The sequence below is a fragment of the Protomyctophum bolini genome, assembly GCF_963924005.1.
Source record: "Protomyctophum bolini genome assembly, chromosome: 2".
NCBI classification, from domain to species: domain Eukaryota; kingdom Metazoa; phylum Chordata; class Actinopteri; order Myctophiformes; family Myctophidae; genus Protomyctophum; species Protomyctophum bolini.
Genome location: NC_137863.1, coordinates 19,788,577 through 19,801,186, shown reverse-complemented (window position 1 = coordinate 19,801,186; position 12,610 = coordinate 19,788,577). Strand labels below are relative to the sequence as shown.

The 12,610-nt window shown below is 45.5% G+C and overlaps 1 protein-coding gene across 1 annotated transcript in view; it reads left to right on the top strand.

Annotated features, from left to right (window-relative positions):
• Positions 1–9,514: 9,514 nt before the first annotated feature.
• celf4 (CUGBP, Elav-like family member 4) overlaps positions 9,515–12,610 on the top strand; it is a gene marked incomplete at its 3' end in the record, with an annotated part of 141,297 nt that continues 138,201 nt past the window's right edge. Inside the window, exon 1 of the mRNA XM_080783195.1 lies at positions 9,515–9,677. Coding sequence (XP_080639321.1) covers positions 9,533–9,677 — 145 coding nt within the window. The 5' untranslated portion in view covers positions 9,515–9,532. The remainder of the gene's footprint in view (positions 9,678–12,610) is intronic.

Below are 12,610 nucleotides of genomic sequence, written 5' to 3'. Positions count from 1 at the left end.
AGCAGATCTACAAGCTAGAAACGTGGACACGAAGCGACACGTTTTTAGCTCATAGATCTGCCGTCTTTGGACATTTGAGGTTTCCACCTGACGGAGACGATAGCAGAGAGAGATGCAATCATTTCACTTCATGATGTCGTGTGCATGTGTGCGTGTGCATATGCATGTGTGTGTGCGTGTGTGCATGTGTGTGTGCGTGCGCGTGTGCGTGTGTTTTCTGCATGGGCATATACTGTATAGAGTCAGTCGTGGAGAAGAGCTGTCACCTGATCTCTCCACAGCTCTTCCAACGGCACAAGAAGGTTCGCCCACCCATGTCAAATGTCACAGCACTAATCTCTTTCCAATACAGCCTGGGCAGAACCACAATGACTAGAGGCAGACACAAGCCATTGCTCCTCGGGCGAACATTCATTCCCCCCGAGACTGGACGATTCACAAATCGGCACGATTTCACCCAATTAAATCTAATGGCCTGGTGTTTTTGAACACTGCATACATGGTTGTTGGATGCGCCCGCCACGCCCGGCTAAGCTGGAGGCTCCACTACCGGGAATCGAACCTGGAACTGTCATGCTATTATAAACATATTTGTCTAGCTAAACAAAACAAGCTGAAAGGCTTTTCTAATTGACGGAATATGACTTGGGGGGAAAGAAATCTGAGTGTAAAGTATACGTCTAAATTCAAAAGAAGCAGAAGAGGATGAAATATCAGAACAGAATGTATACACAGTCTACAGTATATGTCTATCACAGAGACTTTGGCCATCCTTGAGGCATGCAGCATGGGCTATACTGTATAGTGACAGTGATCCATGCCGTGGCTCTGGATTAATTAAATCATATCCACTTTCATTACAATTAAAATGTCCAGCCCTGTTTCATATTAACCCATACCTTTTGTAAAATTACATGCACAGCCATAATTGTTTTTAGATATCATTTCTAATTAAGGAAATTATATGCAACATTATAGAACGAGATTAACTGATTCACTGTAGCCATTCTATGAATGAACATTTCTATTTTACTTTTTTAAATGAAGATGTTTCGACTGGTAATGAATGAACAGGTACTTGTGAGGTCTTTGAGAGGAGAGCTCAATTTAAACCACTGGAATGGGAATGGTTTGTAAAATTATTGCATGCCTGCTGTTGCCTCTGGCTTTGTACAGTTGCAGTTATTCGAATCACATATATTTGGCATAATATTTTACAATACGTGACAAATGAATGAATATTTAACCTCTAATGGCTTATGTGCTCTGTATTGTTTTTTTTGTTTTTTTGTGTCCATAATTTCACACAGCTTACTCACAATATTTAATTAAAAAAATACACAAATATGGCCGCATGTCTATTCCTTAGACCAGTTTGAAAGATATTTCAAACAAAGGGTTTTAATGCTACTAATGCTTTATTCAATAGCTCTGTATCTTTGTTTATTTTTGCTCCGGGGAGATAATGCACATCCTCTTATCCCAGTGTCAACAAACTTCCACTGTGTGGAATAGAGACTGTTTTTCATTCAACACACGATCCCCAATATACACTTTTCCTCTGGAAACAAATGAAATATGCGTACACACTCCCAAATGCCATCCATGTTTGTGTTTACTAACCATTAATTTAGTAGTTATATTAATTCATGAGAATATGTCCAAAAGAAATGGGGGAGGGGGGGGGGGGTCTCTTATGTGTCGTTCTGTAAGAGTAATAGGTGTAATAATGTCATGCATGCTTTTTTGGGCGCCTGATGGAGGGGAAAGGAACTGGTCTCTATACTACCTCCCCCTGGCCAGCCGGGGCACCTGATGGAGGGGAAAGGAACTGGTCGGAATAACGTGTTCCTTCCACGCTATACGTCCGGCCGGGGAAACTCCGCCCTGTCAGATGATAAGAAGCAGCTTGAACTCCTCATGCATAGAAGGAGCATGAGGTCAGTCCGCTGCCTCCCCAGGTAGGCAGAGGGGGGAAAAAATCAAAAAATGGGTTGCAAAATCGTGAAAAAAAAGCATGCTTTTTTGACAAATTCTTCTTTGTCAGTTTTCAGTATATGTTAATTTGTCCGTCATATTTTAATTACGGTTTAACCTGAGGTCCGCCTCTAAGCCTAAGGCGATGTAATATACATCATAGTTCAAGTTGAAGAGGAACGCCTAGCTGTGCCTTGAATTGCCCCCTCCAAACTTTCCCTATAGACTTCAGTCGTTCACCTGCCCTTTCCTCCTTCCGCGGCGCTCTTCCACCTAAATTATTGGCGTGTGACATACAGCCTGCAGTCTCAAGGCTGCGGGAGATTTAGAACCTCGCCCCAACGTGAAGGAAGAGGTGAGAAAAAACATTACTATGCAGAATAGGTCACATCAGGAACGACAACGCTCGTTATGGTGAACCATGTGGATTATCAATCTATTTGTGGAGCGTGTGCCCTGACGGAATTCCATTTCCACCTTTCGCCTTATTTGCCTTTTCTGCCACAGTTATATGGTACAGAAACTGAAAATTGGAGCCGTGACAAGCAAGCTTGTTTATGTGTGATTAGGTCGGTTAAACACCTATAACACAGCACGAGAGAACGATGATGGAATGAGTAAGGCTATTTCTGATGAGCTCATATAGACATTTAGTGAAACGGTGACAACTTTTATTCCTATTTGGCAGCAATCCCCCTTGTCCTTTGAGTGTCATTCATAACTTATGGACTCCAATGTCAGCCTAATTATTAGTTTTTGATTTGTTATGCGCCCCGCACAGAGCTCTGGGTCTGGGGTGGTGCATGGTGTCGTAGTGCATGGTTCCCCAACCCCTTCTGGATCTGGGCCCACTTGAAAGCGTCCGCGGAGGCCCACCCATCTGAGCAGTGGAGTTCAGATGGGTGGGCCTCCGCGACACACCCATCTGAGCAGTGGAGTTCAGATGGGTGGGTCGCGGAGGCCCACCCATCTGAGCAGTGGGGTTCAGATGGGTGGGCCTCCGCGACCCACCCATCTGAACAGTGGAGTTCAGATGGGTGGGCCTCCGCGACCCACCCATCTGAGCAGTGGAGTTCAGATGGGTGGGCCTCCATGACCCACCCATCTGAACACCACTGTTCAGATGGGTGGATCCTGAGCCCTTTCAGAGCATGTCTGAACACTCACACAATGAGGCTACAAAGCTTCAAATAATTTGAGCTGCGGCTGAAACTCCAGATATCAAAGCTACAAAGCAGGCCAATCACAGCCCTTTTATGACAAAGCATATAATTATTCAGAAATGTTCAAAGTTCCGGTTTTATGGGTGTAATTCAAGCCCCCAGAATGGCTGGCCAGCGTTGAAGGGCTGAAGCCCTCATGGTCAGAGCTGGGTCCGGTCCCCATGCTAAATTATAGTTTGTAACCAAAAGGACCCTAACGGGTCTATTTGGTTCCATTTGTACACTGGGTCCCAGAGATAGAAATGCTATCAAATGGGGGTTCAGTAGACCAATTCACAACCAATTAATTCAATTCAAGATGACACGACACCTTAAAAAAAAAAGTGTTGTTACAAGTATTTGGGGCACACCTGCAATACCCTCACGGTCCACCAGTTATAGGAATTCTTACTGTAGTGCAAAGAAATCCTGTATTAGCCATTCTAGCACCATGGAGAGCGGCACATGCATGGTGGACATGATGTATCCTAGTCTAGTTGTATAGCTTCAGCACCATGGACAGCCGCCTCGCAAAAGAGCGCTGTTTCCAGACAGTCTACAACATTATAAGACATTCGTGGAAATAAAATCTTGAAGAGCTATACATAAATTATACTCGGACAGATGCTAAAGCCTAACAAAGACGTGTATGAGAATAGCTTGACATCCCTATGCTGCTTGCTTTATTAGAGACAGAGCGCAGACTTGCTGAAAGCAATACTCTAATTTATTAGTATTTCAGCAACTAAAATAATCCGCCATCGGTTATATTGTCATGCACGTCTGACAGTGAGTATACCCACACGGATTGAAATATAAGTACCATTTAGGGGCTCAAAAGTTACACCGTTCCACCATACGTACTGCTCGTTAATTGTATGTTATGACTATCAGTCCGATGGGCTCAGTCACCGCAGCCATTGCACTCCGGGCGACACGGCAGTGCATTGACAACATTGCCTTTTGCTGCGCGCAGGTACAGTAGTATAGGGTCTGTGCATGCAGAGAGAAAGGGATACCGTCAGGGAACGATAATGGCACCGCCATACCTTACATAATCACCACGACACTACCCACTGAACATAATTACAATGATTTGTGCCCTCCCATTTCGCCCTTGTATTAAAAAATATTGCTGGAGGCAAGTCAGGCGTGAGCGCATGGAGCAAGGCCGCTGCTGCCGCCGAGAATGGAGCGCCGCGGCCCCGGGGGAGAGCTTGGAGAGCAGACCACGGTGTCATGCCAAAGAAAGCCAAGTCGTCTCCCCCAGTGCCCCCCCCTCCCACTGGGGCCCCGGTCATGCCGTGAGAACGGGATGACATTACCGGGCCATTTAGCTGGCGGGGAAGCAGAGAGAGAGAGAGAGAGAGAGAGAGAGATAGAGAGGGGGGGGGGGGGGGGAGAGGCGCAGAGTGTATAGCTTTTGTTATTTAATGGTTCGCTAATGTTTACGCGGATGGGAACATGCATCATAGCCAAATAATGAAAACAAATAGGCCGACATTATGAGCCTCCCGATATTGTGCCGTTATACTGAAGGGCCTTTAGGCTATAGCGTCGTTTAACTGCATGGAGACACTGAACCATAACTACAGTCCACTTCTATGGTTCATTGTGGTCACTGCAGAATGCTTCCAATGCAATGCCCCGTGGCCCGTATGCAGCGGAACTATTCTGTCCTATTGCCTTAAGATGAGTATACAGGTCCAGCCTTATACCGCCTTCACTCTGATGAGCACATTCATCAATAGACCATTGCTGTGGAGAAAATGAAAGTGTTCCTCTCGAACGCTTATCTCTATAACCTATAGGCAGTAAATGAACAACTTGTTGCCTTATATACACAATCCCAAATGTCACTGCAGCACATGCGGGTATACAAGAGCATTGGTTATTTAAACGTTTCTATTGCAGTGTGCATTTTAAATGTCTGCATATTTTTTTTGTTATTAGAAAAGGGATCAAATGCACATAGCCTATATGTAACAGACGTGATCTTGCGTTGTGTTATAGGAAGCACCATAGACCAGGATCTCAGCAGTGAGTAGATTTATTCTGAAGTGTAATCTGTACAACAAAGAATGAGGCAATCACTGCTCTGCTCTGACGTATGTTTTACACGTTACAATTGCGCTTTCAAAGCCAATATGAAATAGAAAGTGCCGACAATAAATACAATATGTACCTGTACAACAAAGAATGAGGCAATCACTGCTCTGCTCTGACGTATGTTTTACACGTTACAATTGCTGGAAATAAAGCAGATGCAGTACCATGAAACAACAACTTTGGGTACATATAATGTAAATAATCTGCAGAACAAAATAAACACAACCTACCGCTTTCAAAGCCAATATGAAATAGGAAGTGCGGTAGGTTACGTCACTATAGGTTATAGGTCACGTCAACCGCCTGAACTCTTAAAGTGACAGAACATTGGATCATAATACAATATAATGCCTGGACAAGTGGAAGCACTATTAACCACGTAACATATATACATTCATTTATAGGTATATTAACATATTGCCATTTGTTTATTGTAATCAATCATACAAGTTATTCCAGACCAATATGAGGAACGCCCCTATAGCTGCTTATATAATCATGTAGCATTGTCGTATCATAACTGCTGACTAGGACATATCTGTGTCCGTATAAGACACACACATACACATACAGTATACCTTGGATCGGATTGTCTGGACTGTGGACTGTGCCTACAGCCTATAGGCTATTATTTGCCTATATACTATTATGTCATCACCCAAAAAAATATATATAATCTGGCTGAGCAACACCCTGCAGGCCAATACGTATAAACCGAGTGCTATTCCCTTTAAATACAATGTGAAGGATGACATTTGCAACGGTCAGCAACTTGCCCAATAAACATTAGTATGCCTAATCGAGAATAATTTGACACGATATCCTTCTTAGTTCTGCCTATAAAGTAGCCTACATGTGGCTGCTTTTCCTTTCTTTCTTTCTTTCTTTCTTTCTTTCTTTCTTTCTTTCTTTCTTTCTTTCTTTCTTCCTCCCTCAGTTCGTTAGTCCCTCGGGGCGACAGAGGTGTGTGATTGAACGGTTGCCGTATTAACATAAATGCCCCCCTACCGCTCTGGTAGGTGTTTACACGCCCCCGCTACTCGGCGGGGTGTTGATTGTCAAAAGCACACATACTCAACCTGCGATGTCTATACCCTTAGCTCTGACCAATCCATGCACATGCACAGTGAATAACACAAGCTAAACAAACGAACCTCTTGTTTGTTATAGAATTCACATGTGATTACCGTTTTTGTAACTTATAAATGTATAGAGAAATACCTGTAAAAGGACTGGATTTTACGCTTCAAGTGTGTATCAATATACAGCAGGCTACACATGGTGTATACATGTTGGTTCCAGTTCCATCATGCACTCGGGATTGTATCGTATAGCCTATACTGATACTCGTCCACGAACGGGTTAATACCATGCCTTTCGGTGCATATCTGTGAATTGTGTCAATTTGTCCCCTCCCCTCCTCAGCTCCTTTACTACGCGTTCCCCTTTCTACCTCTCTACGCCACTCGGCGGTGCTCATAGACTTTCTCTCTTTCTAGAAATCAAACCCAGTCCACACACATCACATAATAGCCTGCATGGCTATACTGTGTGCGAAGTGCATGCGGGAAAGGAATTGGTTTGGTTGTAAAATAAATAATACAACAAATGTCTGTTAATTCACAGACACAATCAATACAAAACAAGAACACGTATAGCCTATACGAGATCGTATATGCTTGCCATGACCATTAAAAAGGGGGGAAAAAAGAAAGGTAGAAAGGGAGGGAAAAAACGGACCCGTAATCCGATGTACAAGCTCACCAAAGACTGGCGATGTAAAGGGTTGTGAGCTTGTAGATCTGCCATTTTCGCTACTATCTTTTCAACCTGGTGTTTTAACACTATTGTGACTGCACCTTTCAACAGAACAGAACACGATTAAAAAACCGTAACAGCCTCAAAATAAGTGATATTATTTTTAAACAGTGGTGTAAACCGCGGGACAAATGTGCCAGTGAATGTTGAAAACGGCGACATTTTGTATAGTGTTTTAGTTTTAGAGGTATTTTGTCGGGACTGACTCGGGAGTGCATGGATGGGACACCCATGCTTTGATAGCGCGGAGCTTTGGCTGGCCAAACCGAGACTGTCTGTCTGGTCGCTCTCATTTCAGCACCACGGCGTGGTGGACAGCGCCGTGTCGCTATAGTCTATACATGTTCAGTTCAGCACCGCGCTGTCCACAACATGCAAGCGTGCTTCGTGCTTGTGTGTGTGTCAGTGTGTGTGTGTGTGTGTGTGTGTGTGTGTGTGTGTGTGTGTGTGTGTGTGTGTGTGTGTGTGTGTGTGTGTGTGGACGAGGCGAGCCCCTCTTTCCTCTCCTCAATGAAAACATTCCCTCTGGTCTCCGACGCGAAGAAAGAAAATAGCCGTGTAGGGACCGACTATTACCGGCGTGTACAGAGAGAGAGAGAGAGAGAGAGAGAGAGAGAGAGAGAGAGAGAGAGAGAGAGAGTTGAGGAGGGGGAGGTAATGAAAAATGTGATTCATATATGCAACACAAAGATATAAGCCCTCTGCATGTATGTATGTATAGTAGCCTATGTATGTATGTATGTATGTATGTATGTAAGCTATAGGGCCTACATTACATCCACGCATGCATATATGCATGTGGATGGATGGATGGATGGATGCTCTGGGACGGGGATAGAGCAGCAGCACAAAGAACCAAATTCTCTTTATTTCTCTATTTATAGACCCCTCTCTCCTCGGTGGAATGTACCACTTTGGACTCGCGTATGGACAAAAAGGGGGTTGAGAGAGAGAGAGAGAGAGAGAGAGAGAGAGAGAGAGAGAGAGAGAGAGAGAGAGAGAGAGAGAGAGAGAGAGAGAGAGAGAGAGAGAGAGAGAGAGAGAGAGAATGTATAGCTATCGCAAACACACTGTAAAAAGAACATAAAAAATAATCCCTAGTGTTAATTTAATCAATTTGTAACTCGGGGAGAGCGGCGCAAATGGAACCGCAAGGGTCCGTTTATATTCGGTTCCATTTGCCCCGTGCTCTCCTCCTCCTCCGAGTCACATTAACACTCCTGGTTTTACTACGTGTCTACTGGGTCCCTCCTCCCACCCCCGCCGTACGTGCAGCGGGTGAGACGGTCCTGTCCGTTTAAACCGTGAAGACACCCATACCGACTCCTCAATGCAAAAAAAAACAGAAGGGTGCCAAGAAGAAGCAAAGGGAACGAGGGAACGAACGGAGGTGTAAATAGACAGTGAACGCTCTTGGACTGACTCTCTCCCTCTCTCTCTCCCTCCCGCTCTCTCTTTCTCTTCTGTCTCTCTCTCTCTCTCTGTCTCTCCCTCTCAAGCACGCGTGGACTCTTTCTCACTCACTCACACACTCATTCACTCACTCATTCACTCACTCACTCACTCACTCACTTCACCCAGTCACTCACTTCACTCACTCACTCTCTTTTTATGAAATAAATGAACGAATTCCTGAGCGGGACATCAATATAAGGATTCATCGAGCCGTTGCCTCCACCGGGACCAACTCAAGACTGCGCGCTTGCTTTCACCCACCCCCGGTTTTACATTGGTATTTTATTTTTTTGGCTATGCGATTCTTTCCGCCAAATAATGCTCCATGCGTGTGAGCACACACACGCACCGTCCGTGTAAATATTTGCTTCGTATGAAGAGGACGAACGAGAGGAGTGGGACGGGGAAAGTGCTCTGATAACAACAAGAAGAAGGCTTCTATATCTCTCCTCCTCGGACCCTGATTCTGACTACAAGAAGACTTCCACTATTACTAAGGCCTTTTTTTTGGTATTGTTATTAATATTATTATTATTATTAATATTATCAAAAACGCAACGATTTCTCCCCCCTGTTCCGTTCCGTGGCGCGTCGCTCCACTCCTCCCGCAGCCGGCTTGCTGTGCCCCCGTCCCAAACTCAACTGTGCAGACTGTCCTGGCCCGGGTCCGGTGGTGGTCACCCGACCCCCTTCCTCCTCCTCCTTCTTCCCTCCCTCCCCACCACCACCAAACCATGGCAACTTTAACCAACGGGCAGGTGCTGGTGGAGCACGGCGGCGTCCCGGGCATGGTGTCGGCCAGCAACGGGCTGGTGAACGGCATCAACGGATTAAGCAGCGTGCACCACCACCACGTCCACAGCCACATGATGGCCCAGCAGCAGCAGCACAGTCCGGCCATCAACAACGGCATCATCAGCGCCACCAACACCAACAACATTAACGGCGGCGGCGGAGGAGGCACCATCCCCATGAAGGACCACGACGCCATCAAGCTGTTCATCGGGCAGATCCCGCGCAACCTGGACGAGAAGGACCTCCGGCCGCTGTTCGAGGAGTTCGGCAAGATCTACGAGCTGACCGTGCTGAAGGACCGCTTCACGGGCATGCACAAAGGTACGTGCGACGTGCGTGGTTGTTTCTGTTGCACCTGCCTCATGTTTCCAAAATTAGAAAAATAGTAGTAGAGTTGAGGGTATTCGTTCGTACTTTGCTGCTGCCCCCCAGCTGTCATAAATATGTGCCACTAGAGTCGCCAGTGTTTAATGTAACTCTGAGAGTGTATATATATATATATATATATATATATATATATATATGTAGTATAGGACATGTGGAAAAGGGTCCCCCCCACTTGGTTCCATTTGTAACGCTGTGTATAGAGTTTGGGAGGGGGGCACAATTGGTCCCATTTTGATTCTGTGCACTGTAAAATTAACACTCATGGCAATTTGCATTTATTTTAGACATGGGCATGCAGGCTATTCGTGTTAATTTTCAAAAATCTGTGTGTGTGTGTGTGTGTGTGTGTGTGTGTGTGTGTGTGTGTGTGTGTGTGTGTGTGTGTGTGTGCGCGCAAGAGAGAGAGAGAGAGATAGAGTATGTGTGCGTGTGCGCGCGTGCGTGTGTTGCGTAATTGTAGAATCTTCGTTTCATGGCAGCAATAAGCTCTGTAGGCTATCGTCACAAAATATGAAAATCAACCTTCCGGCCCATATATATATAAGAACATATATATATATATATATATATAGTTACACCTCAGACTGCATTATGTGACAAAGATGTTTATTGTTTCCTTCAATGTAACAATGTCTCGTCCTGTATATACGTCCATATGAGCTGCTCATCACCATCCGGTCATATGCTGCTCATCATTATACGGTCAGAGCCGAGCCTGAGAATAATGTCACGAATCGGAGACAGAGAGTCACGACAAGCATTAGCTCACTTATGTATAGGGTAACTATTAGAAGGACCAATGTTCTTTCTCCCTCTCTCTCTCTCTCTCTCTCTCTCTCTCTCTCTCTCTCTCTCTCTCTCTCTCTCTCTCTCTCCCCCCTCTCCCCTTTCTCTCTCGCGCGCACATGCAGTCCAGCAGCAGTTGTAAACGTGCTCGTCTCATTCTCTCTCTCTCTCACACACACACACACACACACACACACACACACACACACACACACACACACACACACACACACACACACACACACACACACACACACACACACACACACACACAGAATCCACGCAAAGCCAACGTTTGTTCAACCTCACGTTTTCCACAGTGCAGCAGCACCGTGTATACAGTAGTGTAGCCTACTCTGTAGCGCATAATTCCGCGCGCGTATTTGTATGATATCGGTGCGTGTGCATGTAACGCGCGCGTGAGTGAGTGAGAAAGCGATGTGAGCGCAAGTGAGTGCGTGCATGTGCGTGTTTGTAACACACTAAGTGGGCGTATGAGTGGGTTCATGTAAACTATGAATATTCCAGTACACTTAAAGCATTTAAGCATTTATTTATTTATTTAAGTTAGTCTATATATAGATATATGATAATGGAAATATTGTATAGGCCTATAGGTTCCGCTTTGAAATGGAATGACATTTTAAATGAAGTTGTATGCAGAGAGATATAAAGATAGAGATGTCTATCAACGTGAATGTGCAATATCCCATGCAGCTTTTAATTTGACTAACTTTTCAACTAAGCTGTTCTCATATATACCTTATATGATTTGAGAGAATGTCTTCCTATAAACCAATGACAGATACTGTATATGAACATATAGGCTATACCCTATGAAGTTAAGAAGTTAATAAAACAATATATTTCATTTCATACACTCCATAATGATGGGTCATTCTCTGCAAATCACCATTTAATGAGAGGTCACTAATTGATCCGATACACCTCACAATCCCTCACGGGGCCGAGCACTTTTGAGAAGAATCGACCGCCTTAAAAAATACATTGCCTCAGTCCTCGCACCTGTATAGACGCTGTGACCATGCACACCACATTGTGTGGCCATTCATGCATGTGTCAGGATATGATTAGGATATACAAATACATCCCATGTGGGGGCAAGACAGTCAGGAGCCGAGTGGGTTACCGAAAGGGGTAGGATTGTATGTGTGTGCGTTCATGCCTTCGTGCGTGCGTGTGTGGCTGCGTGCGCTGGGAGGGGAGGTGCACGGGTTATCTTTTATTAATAGCCCAGCTGTAGTATAGCAACTCCCCACTGGACGGTTAATCACCGGCGGCCCCCAGAACTATACAGGCTCACGGCTCACTGGCTGGTTCTACGAACTGTCTCCTCACTGCGATATACAGCCCTCGCTTCCCGGGCTGGGCCCCTGCTTTCATTAGCGAGACCCTGCCTGCATGCCGCTCTCATATTTTAACTAGCTGGAGGCACTGGGCTGCCGTGTGTGCATGGCTGCATGGCTATACCTCTCTGCCTGCCTGCCTGTATTGCCTTCTCCCTGCATTGCTCGAAGGCCTCAACCCCCCTAGTGCATGTGCACGCACACACACACACACGTGCGTGCATGGCAGCGTGCGTGTGTGTGTGTGTGTGTGCGTGCATGCATGGCGCAACACGGCATTTGCTATAATAGGACTCTAAAGCTGCCCCACTAGGAGACTACTTGACCTCCCCCTCTGTCTCCACTTACTCTGTCCTCCCGTTTTCTCTTTCCGTTTATTTAACAGTGTTTGTGTCCCGTCTGTAAATGAACGCCACCCTCCGCCTTGTTCCTCCCACTCCCATAGCCTCCCGTTGGCGTGACATCTAGTAGGCCTATATAGTGCACCGATGCGGCCTTCTGCAGTCTGGCCGTGTGAAGAGAGACCTTCGAGCATCCAATGCCCTCTCCTTCGACATTTGCTCAGAGGCTTACACATCCTCTGAGAAATAGAGGTTAACATGTTTATTCTGGTTTCTCCTTCCCTAACTACTTCATTGCTCATTTGGAGACATCCGTTTTAAGTTAACCCCCGGTGAGGTATGGAGCCTTTTTTGTCTTTTTTTTAATGGGGAA